Raw genomic sequence first — 18989 nt, 5'->3', positions numbered from 1 at the left:
AGACCAATTTTAAGAAATAAATCTTTTGATGTCCCCATTTCTATAGATGGTAGCCCTATCAATAAATTAATACTTCAATACAATAATTATTTAAAAACATTAGCTGGCAATAGCTTAACTTCATTTTGCTGGTTCTTTTAGAATCATTGTGACAAATCCTTTAATAAATCTTAAAGGTGTCTGTGAGCAGTGCAATAGCATAGTAGTGCAAATATTGCCTCATGATACATATAGCAGATACAGTTAATACTGCTGGTCTTTAAGCTAGACTACTTAGCGACTAACATTGTTGTTATGACGTTTTCCATTATGTTATAACCACAGGAAATAAATAGTATGGGAAAGAATAAGATCAGAAAATTCCAATATTAATCTTACTGATGCTAGTGAAAATACAAGATAGTACAATGAAATCAACATGGCAGCAATGTACAAGTGTGAGAAATTTCCATCTTTGCTCTCAGCCTCCTCCCCCACCCTGCCATCAGATGCTTTAAGACAATTGCAGCTTTGAAACACAAATCAAATTAAATGGAATTAATTTAAGAAATAAATCCTGACTTTAAAAATCATTTCCAGATAGCTATAGTGCAATATTGGATGCACATGAATGCAACATTCAATGAACGTACACCAAACTCTCAAAACTCTAGTTCAGTTCATTACTTCCATTTTCCACACCGGCCATTGGAAACTTCTTGGTTAGGCTGCCAATTAGTACACCAGTCGACAATCTATTTTCAAGAACACATGACAGGATTCCAGTCCAAATGTTGTGTTCAAAATAGTCCATGATGCTAAAAGATAACATCCTAAACTACTGCACTAACCTGTTGGTATATGATTAAGTTTCATTTCAATGGCTAGTGAAAGCTTGGCAACAAGTTAATTTTAATAATTTCGAACAATCGTGTACTATAGAGTAAATAAATTTAAAATATTTCACAATTATTGGTGCAGGGAAAAAGAAAGCAGCACAAATGAAATGGAACTTCACCTTCAATTTTGGTGAACTGCATTTCTCTAAAAGCTCAGAGAAACAGCAGAGTAAGTTGTTTGTCTAGCAACAGGCAAAATTGTTGACCGTTTCTGGTCATGGATAAAGCACTAAATGTGTGGGCAGAGGATAAGGGTGCTCACCATCAATCATCAGGTGGGGTACCTTAAAGCAGGTGCTACTATAGGAAAGTAAACCGGAAATGCCATTTCAGTGTGTTCCTTCAGATGATGGTGGCATGATAGATTTTCACTGGATTTTGGTTGAATGGAAATGTTAATGCAGAAAGTACCTGCTTTTGCGTTTACCCTTCCTCAAAGCTCTCACTGTTTGTTTTCTAAATGGACTTTCCTTAAATAGACATTCCTACTTCACAATGTAGCCTGTTCTCCCTGTTCCATATATAGCACTGAGTTTATGAAGCATTGCCCATCCATGAACAAAATCATTTTGACAAACACAAATCAGAACAGTGATGCAAAAGGATCAAAAGAATGAATTGCATCAAGTTGCTAATGTATTTTTAGCCAGATTTCCTTCTTCAATTGACTTAGGTTAAGTGGCTGCTGTCCAATAGTTAAAAATTTGAGGGAATGTATAATTTCATCCTGAACCATATAACCGTATAGCAATGGATACTAAGCTGGAAGGCCTTGTAGCAGATGCATGTTGAAAGCAGCTATGTAAGTGATTTGATGATCTTGTACAAGAGCAATTAAGCTTTGTAGTCAGCATGGTAGCTGGTGTTTGAACTGACTCAGGTCTTTAAGCATTTTAAAATATACCATGTACTACTGGCATGCAATTCTAAAAATTACTGCCTGATTTATAAAGAAAAAAAATCAAATTAAGTTAGATGGCATTTGTTTGTCTGGTACCTTAGCACTCCCACTGGCAATTCCATTTACTGGCAGGGAAGTTAAATGCATACTGGGTGAACAGAAAAACATTCACTTAGATTTAAACTTGCAGTCATTCATAGACTACATACACCAAAATGACTTAAGTTACGGAAACCTGTAGCTCTTAATATTTGTTACAAATCATACAAATGTGCATACAAATTATGCACAGGGCAGGCCACTGCACCTCAAACCTCCTCCACAATCTAACAAGAACATGGCTTATCTAATAGTAACCTCAGCTTTGCATTCCCATCTATCTACATTATGCCTCGTTCTTCAGGAAGTTGTCTACCTCTGCCTTAAAAATATTCCAGGACTCTACCTCCGCCTTTTGAGGATGGAGTTCCTAAGGGTCCTGGTTCTCAAAATTCTAACTTTTCTCATGAGAGAAAACATCTCAGGAACATTTGTTTCAAGGAAGTCTCCTCCTGCTCTGAAAAATACTGCAGGAGATACAAGCCTCCTTTTCCAACTATTTCTCATTCAGGGGCATTGGTTCAATAAATCTTATCTGAATTGCTTCCAGTCCATCAAGAACCTTCCTTAAATGAGATTATTCCAATACACAGTACACCAGGTGAGATCACAGCAGTGCTCGCTATAATAACCACTCCCACCTGAATAGTACTTTTAATGTAGTAACATAGCCCAAGATGCTTCCTAGAGATCAAATTTAGTTTAGCACATCTGATACTTTGTGAAACATTAGTGTGCTGCCTTCAAGGCCCATCTATTTTTTTCATGATAAGATCAGAAGTATGAGTGTACAAATGATTCTATATTCCTCTGCTGATGAAATAATCCACACCTGCACAGAGCAAGAAAAAGGTTGCGTGCAAGCATCGGCTGATATGGGAAATACCAGACAAACAGCAGGTTAGATTGACAATCCTGCACCAAGTAACCATTCATAATTCTGTAGCGTGATGGAATAATCCCCATAAATTTGCATGTGTGCAGCTCCAACAACACAGGACGTTCAACACCAAATGACAAAGTATCATGCAGTATCATTGTCTCTACCAACAACACACAGTAGCTGCAGTCTGTATCATCAACAAAACAAATTACAATTACTCACACAGGCTACTTGGACAATATGTAATACCTCTAACACAGAGGACAAGAGCGTAGATGTGAGAACACACCACCATAACAACTTGTACACCATTCTGATAGAAGTACATCATCCCTAAATTTAAATGTTGTAAATCCTGTTCAGTGGGAACTGAAAGCAGCTTCCCAGGAATGTAGAGAGAGAAGTTGACACCTCATCTGTGCCTTCTCTAGGGCAAATAGGGATGTGCATAAATTCTGGTTTTGCCAGAGACAAACTTATCATTTAGATGAAATTTTAAAAAAGAAATTTAAAGACAGCACGATGTTTCCTGTTGATCTACAAAACATATGTTTCTATTAGTACTCCAAATAAAGACAATACTGGAAGCACTTAGGATCTACGCTGGGGTAAAACAGTTAACATTTCTAATGAAAAGTCATTAACTGAAAAAATGTTCTCTCTATTGATCCTACTAGGTCTAATGATTACAGTTTTAAGATTTTTTTAAACTTTCTTTCAGTACTTGCTTATAAACAATTGAACTGACTTGCTTTTTTCTCTTTTCCTGAAATGTTTCCAGAAATACTGGTTTTAAAATAATGAAAACTCAAGATAACAAAATGTTAAATAATAAATATAAAATAAGTATATTTTAACTGCACTGGGTATTGCACTTCAGAATCTAATACATTGAATGTCACACACTGTACAAATATGCAGAAGGTGTTGGAAAAAATGTCAAAACTATCATTGATTTCATAATCCCAGTTTAAAAATCCTTCCATTGTACACAGTAGTAAATCATAAAAATCTTTACTACAATATCAAATGCCCAAATGAAACAAGATTTGTAGGCATCCTCTTATGTAATGTCACAATTCATATTGGTTAGTGGAAGCTAAACTCCTCAATATTTTCGCCAACACGTTACATTTGCTCAACAATACAAGAAAAATATGTATCCTTTTATTTGAATTTTTGGAACTCCAGTGGAAGTCAACATTGGAATAGTATTTCAGGTCAAATACATCGAGTGAATGTGTCCATGGGCTATGATGAAATATCATTTTTAGCATTGGGAAATAACTGGTGGGGCCTGCTCTCTGTGGTTAAACTTCAGAAAGCAAGACCTTGCATCTATAATGATTTAGATCAGTCTGGATATGTATCAGTGACAAGATGAAAGTTTATAACCTTTCCTCGATTGTCATCGAGATGGTGGTGAATGAACCATATTTTTTTTGATCACTCATTATGATTTGGCAAGTTTCTTGATTGCTAAGCCATTCTGAAGGACAATTAAGAGTCAGAGTATATAACAAATTGTCATGGACATACAGTACATATAAGGGATAGAAAGGTAGGAAATTAATGAAGCAGATGGTCTTCAAACAAACCCAGTCATTGAACTGGATTTCATTTTATTCTTGGTTCAAGAATAATAAGTACTTTGACCATGAATTCAAAACAAATGGGAAATTAGCTCTTTCTGCATCTTGCTTTGAAATTCTGAGTGCTTTTTCTCACAATACTAACTTCAGCACTCAACTGAATATTTGAGAAAATTAATTAGTTGCCAAAGATAAACTGATTGTTAACTTTTATGGTGGGTGAGCCAAGCACAAAAAAAACTTTTACAAATGCATAAACAGCCAAAAATCTTATCCCAAACTATAACAAAGAGTTTGCCATTCTGACTTGTTTAGTAATTGAACCACTAAGTAACGATTTCAACCAGAAACCCACCACACCCTAGCTGATGCTAAGAGAAGAGATGGAGATTTTGGAAAAACTTTACTGGGCAGTGTAACAGTCCTATGTACGGGACCACAAACCCTCAACAGCAGTAGAACTGTGGTTAAATGACTAAATGGACAATTAGAATCTTAATAGGAAATGCAAGAAATTAAGTAACTGATCAGCTCAAAATAAAAATCAATAAAGTTGGTAATTTGTCAGAGTTATATTCTGGAAAGTAACCATGACAGCAGGTGATTTGGTAAAGAACTCTAGTCCAGATCAATGTGTCTGTTAAAACAGCTAGCAATGGACAATAACTTACCAGCTTTGTTCACTTCCCATGCACATACACAAACAAAAGCAATGTGGATTTTCAGACAGTGATTAATCTTGGTTCATCCAGGCCATCTGAATAGTAGGAATTAGAATTCTTATAAAGATTCCCTAAATTCCTGGGAATGTTGACATTCTTCTATATTCCACACCAAGCCAAGAGGTTTTTGTGTGTTGTGCTGACAAACTTGCATAATATTCTTGTTAAAGGTCTGTGAGGTGGGGTGGATTTATGTCAACTATCAGTTTCTGAAAATTATTAATTTTAGTTAAAATAGTACCGATTTAATGGCAGTGCAATTGGATGCTTGATCAGAATGAGTGTTCCCACAGCATGGTAATAGTTTATTCCTGACAGACACAATGCCTGCACTGGTCCATCCATTGGCTGGAATGTGTGTGGGAATGGCATTAGAATTTCAGTCGGGTGCACAATAACAGTTCTTCCAGCAAATACAAATATTCTACCGTTTGCAAACCATATACCCAGCAGAAGTTAATAGCTATTTACAAAAGAGGAAAAGCCCAGATGCCTCTTTTTAAAAAAAAAGTGAGGCTTTGTTTGCCAGTATTTCCTTGTTATTCCATTGCTGCAGTTGATAGGAAATCAACTTTGAATCAATGTTATGGAATTACTTTAATGTCCAGTACAAAAAGTTTAAAACCATTGCATGTGTTCAAAATCCATAATAAAAATACGTGCTCAAACTTTTCCATTGGGATGAACAGGTGGAAACTGAATCTGAAAGGTGCATTGTGATAGGGAAAAATTTTCATTAACAGTGCATCATAAATAATGGCACACAATAGATTTCTTCCAATCACTTCTCCATATATATTCACAATCTTGAAACTGAGTGTTTCTTTTCAATACATTCCACTAAGTACCTTTGTAATTCCTTCCTGTAAAATGTGCTTTTTTTATTTGCAATAAGCAACATAGCAGAGATTGGGCAGCAGTTAAGAGTAATCGCCAGCACTGAAGCTTCAGATGTGCAGAACATAAAACCTGGCCAGGTCCATGAAGGGCTGTAGAATGCAGGAGGGCAGACTCCTGGAGTTACATCACTGGCTCTCCATGGACACGGAATCGGTAGAGGCAGGTGTATTCAGGATGACCCCAGTTGCTATTCACCCTCAGTTCAATGACTTGATAGGCTGCAAGATCTTTATTCTACAAGTTTAAAGGAAGAACAAAAGACACAGCATCAATTCAGGAAACCTGTGCTACAGTACAAACATATGTGCAGATACATATCAGGGCTTTGGGATGGGGTGGGGGCTTACCTCCAGACCAAATTTACAATTGACATGTTAGTAGCCCATTTTCCAGTTTCACATGGAATCCGGGACATTCTTTTAAGACTATACAGCATTGATAATAAAGGAAAAGTGAAGCTATTGCTTCTTGTAGCATCATAGGTGGGGGAGACACTATGCTCCAAGGGTTGCTTTGTGGCAACTGATTGTGACTAAGTAGCTATAATATCTAAACCTGTACTCTGGTTGGGTTTAACTGGCTTGTGACCAACAACTACAAGTAGATCAGCCTTAAATCCAGTTGCCTTCTGTAACCAACTATAAAACGTCTAGAGGCAGCACATAGAACACGCAATTCATCTTTGTTACCGTGTTTCCGCTTACTGGAATGTATCAGTTTGATCTTCTACAAAGACTGACTGAAGTAAAAATGCCTGAAGTGACAAAATCTGGGTGAAGATTGAAATCACAGCTTAAAAACTAGAGCAAGCCAGTGGTCAGATATTGTCACTTGTCAGAAAACAACTACCAGCTACTATATTGAGCAGCATATTTTAGGAAAAGATAAACATATGAAAATAAAAGCACAAACAAGGTGATAGGATTATTTTAGCAAAGAACCAATGGCCTTTTCTGCACGTTCATACCTGCACCTGGAATGTCTGGATTGAATCTGCTTCTTGGTTATAGGTGTACTGTCCAAACAGGAACCCTTCATCCCGATTCTCATCATCTAAGCCCTGTAAACAAGCAAAATCAACAATATTCTCCAGACAGTAACAGCTGCACCCAGAAATTTCCCCTCCCAAGTTAGTTCAACAATTATATCAGGCAAATGAGTACAGCAGGGCTTTCATTCTTGTTTGTAAGAAAACTTTGTTGAATATAAACCATGAGGACACCACTATTACATCTTGGGGGGGGGGGGGGGGGAGGGTCAGAGATCAGAGTTCATTCCGTTGCAGTCTCTAAAGAGTTTGTACCTTCTCCCCATGACTGCATGGCTTTCAGTGCTCTGGTTTTCTCCTACAGTCCAAAGACATACAGGTTAGTGGGTTAATTGGTCATTATAAATTGTCCTGGGATCAAGCTAGGGTTAAATAGGTGGGCTGCTGGGCAACGCGGAACGTTGGACAGGAAGGACCTATTCCATGTTGTATCTCTAAAGTGTTTTTTAAAATTTAGAAAAAATCATGTTTTTGAAAGAGAATCAGTTCCCTAAATGTTTCAAACAGAAGTATTTCACCTTATTTAATATGAAGTGAATCTGTAACACAAGCAAACTGAATGAAGTGGACATGTCCGACACATGTAGCAAGGAACTTGGTCTCAGGAGCATGTCCAGATTATTGGTTTATTTGTGGCTTCATGTACAACAGAACAAAATCTATATTGTATTCGCTACTGAAGTAGTTCAGTACGGGAGGTGCAATGGAAGCTAGTGCTGCGAAATCTAGAAACCAAATTCAATACAGAGTTAACTGAGGAAAGGTTATTGAGCTGGAACATCAGCTGTGTTTTTTTCTTCTTCACAGATGCTGTCTGATCCACTTAATATCTCCAAATCTTTCTGGTTCAATATCAAGATTTCCAGCATTTGCAATTCTTTGCTTTTAGTCAACTGTACAAGCTTCTACAGATTTAACTAGGAATAGTTATGACCTGGAATGTAGGCACTGAGCCATTTATAACGTCATGTACTGCTGTGTTGCTATTTAGGATTGTGAAGTTCAACTCAATCCGAGTGCTGAATATTTAATCAGTGACGAGAAAAATTAGTGTAAGATGGGGGTATATTGGTAAAAGAAGCATTTTATTTGAGCTAGAGGAAAGTGCAGAGGTTGGAACTAGGAAATACAATGCCTCAAATTGATTTACTCAAAAGCATGCTCTGGAGAAAGACAAACCCAAAGTTTACTAGCCCCTTTACCACAAACATCAGTTGTAGCTGACAACCACAGCTTTTAGCATGTCTGAGCATTGTAGTAATCAAAAATTTAGGGGATTGGGGGTAATGAATACTGGACTAATCGCCCATTAGCACTCACATCTACGGTGATAAAGTACTTTGATATGACCAACTCCTGCAGAAGCAAGGACCTGGACCCACTGCAATTTGCCTGTCACCACAATTGGTCTACAGTGGATGCAATCACAATGGCTCTTCATGTGGCCTTGGATCATCTGGGCAAGACGATAGGTGCAGAAGAAGACCATTCGGCCCTTCGAGGTTGGGTTGCTGTTTATTGACTACAGCTCAGCATTTTAACACAATCAGTCCTATTGTTCTGATCAAAAAGGTCCAAAACCTGGGCCTCTATATCTCCCTCTGCAATTGGATCCTCGACTTTCTCACCAGAAGACCAGTCTGTGCAGATTGGAAATCACATCTCCGACTCGCCAACAACCAACACTGGCACACCTCAAGGATGTGTGCTGTTCTCTCTACACCCATTACTGTGGGGCTAGGCACAGCTCAGATGCCATCTATAAATTTGCAGATGATGCAACTATTGTAGGGACAATTTCAATTGGTGACAAGAAGGCGTACAACAGTGAGATAGATCAGCTAGTGCCATAGCAACAAACTTGCATTCAATGTCAGCAAGACCAAAGAATTGATTGTGAACCTCAAAGGATAAGACAAGGGAACACACCAGTACTCTCAGAGAGTAGAGTGGAAAAAATCAGAATCAGGTTTATTATCACCAGCATGTGATGTGAAATTCGTTAACTTAGCAGCAGCAGTTCAATGCATTACACAATATAGAAGAGGGAAAAAAACAATAAGTAAATTGATTACAGTATACATATATTGAATAGATTAAAAATGTGCTAACTACAGAAATATTGTATATTAAAAAAGTGAGGTAGTGTCCAAGGGTTCAATATCCATTTAGGAATCGGATGGGAGAAGGGAAGAAGCTGTTCCTGAATTGCCTTCAGGTTTCTGTACCTCCTACCTGATGGTAACAATGAAAAAAGGGCATGCCCTGGGTGCTGGAGGTCCTTAGTAACGAATGACACCTTTCTGAGACACCGCTTCTTGAAGATGTCCTGGGTACTTTGTAGGCTGGTACCCGAGATGGAACTGACTAGATTTATAACCCTCTGCAGCTTCTTTTGGTCTTGTGCAGTAGTCCCTCCCCCATACCAAACAGTGATGCAACCTGTCAGAATGCTCTCCACCGTACCTCTATAGACGTTTTGAGTACTTTTGTTGACATTCCAAATCTCTTCAAACTCCTAATGAAGTATAGCCACTGTCTTGCCTTCTTTATAACTGCATCAATATGTTGGAACCAGATTAGATCCTCAGAGATCTTGATACCCAGGAACTTGAAAGTGCTCACTCTCTCCACTTCTGATCCCTCTGAGGATTGGTGTTTTCCTTCGCCTTACCCTTCCTGAAGTCCACAGTCAGCTCTTTTGTCTTCCTGACATTGAGTGCCAGGTTGTTGCTGTGGCACCACGCCACTAGTTGGCATATCTCACTCCTGTACGCCCTCTCGTCACCACCTGAGATTCTACCAACAGTGGTTGTATCGTTAGCAAATTTATAGATGGTATTTGAACTATGCCTAGCCACACAGTCAGGTGTATATAGAGAGTAGAGCAGTGGGCTAAGCACACACCCCTGATGTGTACCAGTGTTGATCGTCAGTGAGGAGGACATGCTTTCACCAATCCGCACAGACTGTGGTCTTCCGGTTATGGAATGTACAGCAAGTCTTTGTAAGCACACACTCAGCCACATAGGTTTTAATGAAGTCGGTAACAACTGCAACATACTCATACAGGTTCAAAGATGAAACCCTGAAAACAGTCCAGTCCACTGATTCAAAGCAGTCCTGTAGACGTTCCTGTGCTTCCCTTGTCCATACCTTCTTGGTCCTCACCACTGGTACTGCAGTCTTCAGCCTCTGCCGATACTCAGGGAGTAGAAGTACAGCTAGGTGATCAGACTTCCCGAAGTGAGGGCGTGGAATAGCACGGTAGGTGTTCTTGATGGTGGTGTAGCAATGGTCCAGTGCGTTGTTTCCTCTGGTATTGCAAGTGATCTGTTGATGGTAATTGCTTAGTGATTTTTTCAGACTGGCCTGGTTAAAATCTCCCAAAATGATAGTGAAGGCATTAGGCTGCATCCGGTACTGAGGGGTTAACCAGGATTCCATGAAATGCAGTCCTAATGTCCCTCTGATCTCAGAGCTAGGGTGCTGAATCATCGATTTTATTCACCAGAGGCACCATGTTTGCCAGCAAGATAGTCATAGGGAGTTTAAAACCCCATTTCCCTAAACGCACTTGTAACCCCGCTCTGCACCCGCGCTTCCTCCGTGGGTGCTTCCGACCACAATCGGTGTTGTTTCTGTCAGTTTTAAGCAGCGATAGTTCGTTTAAATGCATTAATACATCTTTGTTGACTGTACTGACCTTGGAAGCAGTTGTGCTTTTTAGCTGTATCAGGCTGAAACGGGAATATTTAATCATACTGCTGCTATTCAAGTTGCACACAGGTGCCCCGGAAGAATGAGCAATTTCGTGTTCCAGGTTGTCAACAATCTGAGGATCTATCCTGGGCCCAAGCATATTGATGCAGTCACAATGAAGGCTATATTTCATTAGGAATTTGAGAAGATTTAGTATGTCACCAAAGACACTCGCAAATTTATACACATGTAACGTGGAGAGCATTCTAATTGGTTGCATCACTGTCTGGTATGGGTTGGGGGCACTGTACATGATTGAAATAAACTGCACAGCATTGTAAACCCAGTCAGCTCAATTATGAGCATTACCCCTCCCCAGCATCCAGGACATCTTCAACGAGCGATGCCTCTAAAAGGTGGCACCCATCTTTAAGGACCCCCATCACGCAGGACATGCCCTTGTCTCATTGCTACCATCAGGAAGAAGGTTCAGAAGCCTGAAGGCACACACTTAATGATTCAGGAACAGCTTCTTCCCCTCTGCCATCTGATTCTCAAATAGATATCGAACCCATAAATACTACCTCACTACTTCCCCCCCCCTTTTCTCACTATTAATTTAGCATATGCATTTCATTTTTAATTGTGTGTTACAATGTACTGCTGTTGCATAACAAATTTCACAACATATGCCAGTGATAATAAAAATGATTCTGAATATTGGAAAAGCCTTAAAGGTCTGAAGAGTGTCCTGCTCTAAGAGTGAGTGAGTGAGTGAGTGTGTGTGAGAGAGAGAGATTATTATATATCATTTAAAAAAAAAATGTTATTATGGATATGCCCAGCAAATTATTGCCCCCAGGATGTTGCTGAGCTTTCATCTTCAGCTGTTGCAGTCCTTCCCTTGAAGTTGGAGGGCGTTCCAAGAGTTAGACCTGGTGGTAGAGGAGCAGCAATACATTTCTAAGTCGAGATGTTATTCAACTTGATGGGAACCCACGTTATAGTTTTTCATGAGCTTGCTGCTCTTGTGCTGCCTGGAAATTGAGCTCATACTTTGGAAGGTGCTCCAGAGTAACCTGTGCATATAACCAGCACATTTTATATATGGCACATACAGTGGCTACTATTACCAGTGGTGGAGGGTGTGAATGTTCAGGATAGTGCTTTGTCCTGAGTCAACATCCTTGTGAATCTTTTCTACACTTTTTCCAATGGTAATTATGTCCTTCCTACTGCTTAGTGACCTGAATAACACAGTACTCCAAGAGCAACCTAGCCCATGTTTTGTATGACTGTAATATGGCATCTCAACTCTTGTATCAATCATGTCAGTAAGAGATCAGCAGATGCACAGAAAATGTTCAAGTATTTCTCAAAGCCAGCTTAGAAAAGTGCAACTTTCCTACTGGGGATCTCTGGCCCACAAACACTCAATGCAGGGAGCATTCAGGATAGTTGTGAGAACCTCAAGTTTATGTTGCTGGAACAAAAAGAAATATTTTGTGAATGGTGGAAGGAACACATATACCACTTTCCCCTACCTGTTGCCTCATCGCACACTTTCTTCCTTATCTGTGGTACAGTCAGCACATCTCACATAGGTCTCATTAGCCACTTTAGACCCACAGAACCAGAATGGAAACAAATAATTCTCATTTCTAGTTCACCATCATTCAGGAAAACACATGGCATCAATACAATACCATCTCATCTGCTCATCTACAGTTCATTATTGTCCATAGGATATAAGAGTGCATGGAGTTGGGAATGATGGGAATAGAAAAGGATACTTTTATAACAGGGTTTAACATTAGAGGGCTGTAGTATATATCAAACAGGCACTAAGATCTGTGTGTACATTAGAGAATAAGGTGGCATCACAATCAAATATGTAATCCCAAATGAGGCTGATGAAATTCATTCGGGTTACCAGCAACGTTGCTCTATACTGGAACACCGTATTTAGATTGCCAGCATTTTGCCTCTGGACCACTCCGCTATTTGAAAAGTTGTGCTCGTGACCCTTCCAGAATTCATATCCTAGACTGTACAATATTATTTATCCTGGAGCTTGTTAATGTTTACCAGAACCCATGCCAATGATTCCGTTGTGTGACATTAAACATTGAACCCAGTGTCCACAAATACCTCGCTTTGTTCAGCAGCATGCTGAAGAGTTTACTCATATTCAACACGTTTCACTTACAAAAACTGAGAAGTCGCGAGGGGCACTGCTGGTTGAGCCAAGGAGAGCAATTGACCTCGGAATGTGCTCTAGGGTAAAGGCTGTGGGCCTGATTCGAGCAGCAAGCTGAATGACAACAAAGCCTTGTGAGCCTTTGAATGCCCAACAATTCCCAGGGTGAACATCAGGCTGCAAGAGAGAACAAGAAAAACAAATTATGAAACTGTCTACCCACAGTTACCTCAGGAAATCTGTCTCACTTCTTAAAGGCGGTAGCATAGGTAGAGTGCTGAAGGTAGGCATTGACTATACGAGTAAGGAGATCACAATACAACTTTATAAAATATGGGTTAGGCCACCACCGGAATATGTGTGCAGTACGCGTTACCATACTATCAGAGGGATGTGATAGGACAGCGGGTACAGAGATGGAGTGACTGGATAGGTTGGGTTTGTTTTCCTTGAAGAGACCCCAGTAGAGGTATAAGAATATGAGTTGGTGATTGGATAGATTAAAAAAAACACAAACAAACTTCTCCTCAAGACACTGGTTTAAGGCAAGGGGGGAAAGGTATAGAGAGGATCAAAGGAGGAATTTTTGGTTGCCGTTTAAATATATTGCCTAAGTTTGTAGTAGGAGATACTCTCACCACATTTACAAAGTTTTTGTGCAAGTACTTGAATTGCCAAATGCCTTTACATGGGATGGGTACTTGGTCTACGTGGATGTGATGGCCAAAGGACCTTTTTCTGTGCTGTACAGCTCTGAATAGGTTTAGAAAATTTGAACTCTGCCAGACACGAAAAGGGATGTTCTTGCTTTGGAGGGAGTGCAGCAAAGTTTCAGTAGACTGATGTATGCAGAGAAAGTCCTTTTAAACTCCAGTGAATACTCTCACAGAAATCTACAACATCTTAACAGGACTGCAAAGATTAGTTTTAGGTACCTAATGTCAGGGACTAGGGTCACCATCTGAAGATAAAGGGAAGACATAAAGAGGGAGGAAAAATCCAGAGAGCATGAACCTGAAGAATTTTGACACAAGGTAGTTGAAATCAAATCATTAATTATGCTAATGAATTAGATATAGTTCTTAAGGCCTGAAGGATCAAAAATGTGGGAAAAAAATCTGAAGTAAGATAGAATTTATTATCAGCCATAATCATACTAATGTAGGAAAAAGGCTCAAAGGGCCTAATTGCCTGTTTGTGTTAGTACTTTTTATTTCAGTTTTGCACCTCAGAGCTGTGGTGTTTTTAATAAAATGCACTTAGTACTTTTTTTGACTTATATCTTCTTGTACTCTATATTCCTTTATGCAGAAACTAATAAAAATATTGAAAGAGAGCTGTGGTATTGATCAAGCATGCATAATGAACCAGTGCAAGACATTACTTGACATTTATACCAACACCCTGTCACGTAGTGCATAATTCTCCTAAGTGAGAACTTTTCACATAGCCAATGTCACTTCACATGTAAACTAAATGAATGCAAGTTCAAAGCAGGAGGCAGGCCTGAGTCCTGCTGCACTGAGCAGCAAATCTTAAGGTCGTACAGCACATTTGTACCCATCTGTCTCCAGGAGTCAGTGTCTTCAAGAAAGAAGGGAGCAGCAATGTGAGGATTACATACCTGAATGACAGCTCTGGGAGACTGGGAATAGTACCACAGTGGAACTCCGAACAGACTAAGAAGAGCAGTCTTGGTCTCAAAGGTTTCCGAACAGCGAGTGCTGATTACACTGGCACCTAACAAGAGAAAAATTGTTAAATCACTGAAAAGATAAAGACAATCAACTCTTCAAGAAATATCTAATGTTTAGAAAGAACAACAAAATTCTAGCATAGGGCAAGTGCTCATTTGTGCACTGGACACAAATAATGTAGTAATTTACCTAGGAACTTATCAATTCAGTACAACTCCAGAAGTTTCATAAATCAACGGTCTACAGGTAACTTCAGCACAGAACTTTCACTGATGCCCATCTCACAGAATTGTGGTTGGGTGTGAGAATCCTCATAAAATTTAGCATTAATTAACCCAAAATTTTTCCATCCATTGCAACTGTACTGAATGGAGCTATTTTTACAGTGAGTTAATTGCAATGGGGCAAATTTGTGCAGCATAAAATTAAACAAAACTAGAGTGTAAAAAATATTGTTTGTGGTCAGTTGCTGAGACAATTAACATGTCTATATATGATCTTCCTCCCAATTAAAGAAAACAGTAAAGCATTATATTTGACCTTGTTTCAGACAGTGACCAGCAAGGAAGATTTCTTATAGAACAAAATACTGCACAGTAAAGGTCCTTTGGCCCACCAGGTCTGCACTGACCATGATGCCAATTTAACTAACCACATGGTCTGTATTCCTCTTTCACTTCTGTTCATGGTTCTTAAACTTTGCTATTGTATCTGCTTCTACCACCTCACCTAGCAGCACATTCTAGGCAGCTATCACAGCATTAATAAAAACCTGCCTCACACATCTGTAAATGTTCCCCCTCCCACCCTAAAACTATGCCCTCTTCTGTTCCAGTGAAACCCAGTGTAAGCTTTAGAAGAACTATATTTCCAAACGCGAGTTTGTTTTCTTTTCTCGCTCTTCTACTGGTGTTTCAGATTTCATTTGAGTCCTGCTAGTTACCTCCTCCCCTAGCTGGCACCACTGCTTGACTCAAATATCTCCTGGTCACCAGTCTATCACGGAACTTTCCTTTTGTTCTCCCGTTCTCTACAACTTAAACCTTGCTTCAAGGAATAAAACTAACTGGCTAACAGGAGAGAGGACTTGTGAATGGACTTATCAACTGGAGGAAGGTTAAAACAAGTTCCCCAGGGCAGACAAGGACCTCTGCTTTGCTTCGTGTGTATCATACACAATGCTGAGTTTCCAAATCTACAAACAACACAAAACTTAGGGACACGGTGAACTGTGAGGGTCAGAAAGGAAGAAAATACAGATGAGCAGACAGGTGGCACCTTTAATGGAGTGACATGTTATATTTTTGAAAAAACGATGAGAGGAGGCGCAAAATAAACAGGAGGGGAAAATTCTAAAAGGAGTGCTAAAACAGACCTGGAATGAATGGCCCAGGGGCATTGTTCACAAAGAAGGAAAGATGTTTAAAAGAAAAATTAACTTTATAAGTAGAAGCACGGAGTAAAAGAGCAAAGAAATCACAGGGAACATTGCAAATGATACTAAGATAGGAGGCATTGTGGATAATGAAGTAGGTTTTCAAAGCTTGCAGAGAGATTTAGGCCAGTTAGAAGAGTGGGCTGAGTGATGGCAGATGGAGTTTAATGCTGATAAGTGTGAGGTGCTACATTTTGGTAGGAATAATCTAAATAGGACATACATGGTAAATGGTAGGGCATTGAGGAATGCAGTAGAACAGAGTGATCTAGGAATAATGGTGCATAGTTCCCTGAAGGTGGAATCTCATGTGGATAGGGTGGTGAAGAAAGCTTTTGGTATGCTGGCCTTTATAAATCAGAGCATTGAGTATAGGAGTTGGGATGTAATGTTAAAATTGTACAAGGCATTGGCGAGGCCAAATTTGGAGTATTGTGTACAGTTCTGGTCACCGAATTATAGGAAAGATGTCAACAAATTAGAGAGAGTACAGAGGAGATTTACTAGAATGTTACCTGGGTTTCAGCACCTAAGTTACAGAGAAAGGTTGAACAAGTTAGGTCTTTATTCTTTGGAGCATAGAAGGTTGAGGGGGGACTTGATAGAGGTATTTAAAATTATGAGGGGGATAGATAGAGTTGACGTGGATAGGCTTTTTTCATTGAGAGTAGGAGAGATTCAAACAAGAGGACATGAGTTGAGAGTTAAGGGGCAAAAGTTTAGGGGTAACACGAGGGGGAACTTCTTTACTCAGAGAGTGGTAGCTGTGTGGAACGAGCTTCCAGTAAAAATGGTAGAGGCAGGTTCAATTTTGTCATTTAAAATAAGTTGGATAGGTATATGGACAGGAAAGGAATGGAGGGTTATGGGCTGAGTGCAGGTAGGTGGGACTAGGTAAGAGTAAACATTCAGCACAGACTAGAAGGGCCGATATGGCCTGTTTTCGTGCTGTAATTGTTATATAGTTATATTATAAAACAGAGGTTTGGCCATGGCCACAGCTGGAGCAGTGTTTTCAGTTCTAGTCCTTCACCCTGGGAAAGATGCAAAGCTCTGTTAGAGGTGCAGAAGAGATTTATTGATGTGATTCCAAGAATGAGGGACTTAAGGAGATAGAATGAAGTTGGGCCTGGATTTAACAGACAGTGCCCTGGGACACAGCTGTACCAACCAACTGGCTGCTTAAACTTTAGATCTGTTGTGGCTGGTGCAACGTATACTGACCAGGAGATAAAATATTCAATAGCATAAACCTCAGCAACTGTGGGGAAAGCTGCACTATCAACACTGGATACCAGATGTACTTTCCCATTCTGGATATCCTCACAGCAAGAGAGAAAGCCAGCCCTCACAACACACTTTCAACTTGTTTCAACCAGGATTGTACTTGGCCCTGGATTTCCGAGATGAATACATCTGATATTTACCAGCAGATTCCAGTGCGTAATCCACCAATCCAATCCGATCAGCACTGTACAGTTCCAGGGCCTGCTCCACAACGTTTTTTACTTCCTGTGAGTGCCAAAAGGGAAGGCAATAATAAATTGGGAAAAGGATGGGTCAGTAGAGCACATATTTCTGCCCATGTATTCCCTCTATTCCCACAATCTGGAATTAACCACATCCAATAAAAGTTGGCAGTGGGGTGCACAAGGTGGCAGGATCATATGATAAGGTAAACAATCGATTATTAAAATCCACAAGCTGCACTGTAACCTAATGACAAGTAATGAGGAGTTAAAAGTGGTGACAGCTGTTGAACCTTTATCATCACTACCCAATCATGTTTTCGCACAGTGCTCCTGGCCACAACAGTGTAGGATGGGCAAAGAGCGTGTGATTCTATTAGTTCACCTGGTCACCACTCACTGTTACATTCATTGGTTACAGCTGCACTTCCTGACCTTCCTGCAGAAAACATTTGACCACATCCATCAGTGGTCAGCTCAGAGCATACTGCAGACCCTAGCAGGAGAAAAATCACAGTGGATCCTGTGGGATAATTCTCCAAGCAGAATTGAATCATTAGCCAGAATACTTCAATACTATACTCACCAACAGGTACCAAGACCTCATTTGGCTAGCAGAGAGGGGCCCTCCCTACCAGATATTTCCTGTACACTCAGACTCACCACCACATGCTGCCCCTCCCCTAAGATTATGAGCAGATGAGAAAAATCATCCACCTTGTGGGTTACGTTTGCCAATAGGACTGGAAAAGGGTGCAGCTGCACAACAGAAGACTCTGATCTACAAACCGTTCCCAAAGGTACAAAACAGATGATGATTAACTTGGTCACTAATTTTGATCTGTCTGAAATCTGGTCTTCCAGAGTAAGATGTCTGACTGACACATTCCAAGGTGCAGCTGTACATGCCAGGGAACACAATGAAGCTCTCAGTGTATGCATCATGAAGGCTCCAAGGGAAGGACTAGTCGAGGGTTGTTTCCACGCTCTTGACAGATGAATTGTTTAAAGGAGGAAACACAAATGTTTGTAAAACAAAGTATTGAATTGATGAAATGAGGAGAAAGGTGTGCCCATTGCATTTACTGTGTATACTGTGATTTTCTGCTGCTGTAGCTTATATTCTTCAAGATGCTCTTCTGCATCTTCAAAGGTGTTCAAAGATGCTCTTCGGCACACCACTGTTATAAAATGTGGTTATTTGAGTTACTGTCACCTTCCTTACAACTTGAACCAGTCTGGCCATTCTCCTCTGACCTCTCATTAACAAGGCATTTTCACCCATAGAACAACGCACTGGCTGTTTTCTTTATGTTTTTGCACCATTATCTGTAAACTCTAAAGACTATTATGTGTGAAAATCCCAGGAGATCTGCAGTTTGAGATACTCATCTGGCACCAATGGTCAAAGTTATTTACATCACATTTCTTCCCTATTCTGAAGTTTGGTCTTATGCACTAAG

General features: G+C 39.8%; 1 protein-coding gene across 3 annotated transcripts in view; it reads right to left on the bottom strand.

Annotated features, from left to right (window-relative positions):
- Positions 1 to 5868: 5868 nt before the first annotated feature.
- Positions 5869 to 18989, bottom strand: part of sun2 (Sad1 and UNC84 domain containing 2) — an 82267-nt gene continuing 69146 nt past the window's right edge. For all 3 annotated transcript variants that reach the window (XM_073033534.1, XM_073033533.1, XM_073033535.1), the window contains 5 exons: positions 17485 to 17569; positions 14550 to 14665; positions 12935 to 13102; positions 6943 to 7035; positions 5869 to 6209 (listed from right to left, as the gene is read on the bottom strand). In XM_073033534.1, the coding sequence (XP_072889635.1) occupies positions 6096 to 6209; positions 6943 to 7035; positions 12935 to 13102; positions 14550 to 14665; positions 17485 to 17569 (576 nt within the window). In that variant the 3' untranslated portion in view covers positions 5869 to 6095. The remainder of the gene's footprint in view (positions 6210 to 6942; positions 7036 to 12934; positions 13103 to 14549; positions 14666 to 17484; positions 17570 to 18989) is intronic.

The sequence above is a fragment of the Hemitrygon akajei genome, chromosome 31 (assembly GCF_048418815.1).
Source record: "Hemitrygon akajei chromosome 31, sHemAka1.3, whole genome shotgun sequence".
In the NCBI taxonomy this organism is placed as follows: domain Eukaryota; kingdom Metazoa; phylum Chordata; class Chondrichthyes; order Myliobatiformes; family Dasyatidae; genus Hemitrygon; species Hemitrygon akajei.
Note: the sequence above shows the minus strand (reverse complement) of the source record. Positions and strands in the feature narration are given on the sequence as shown.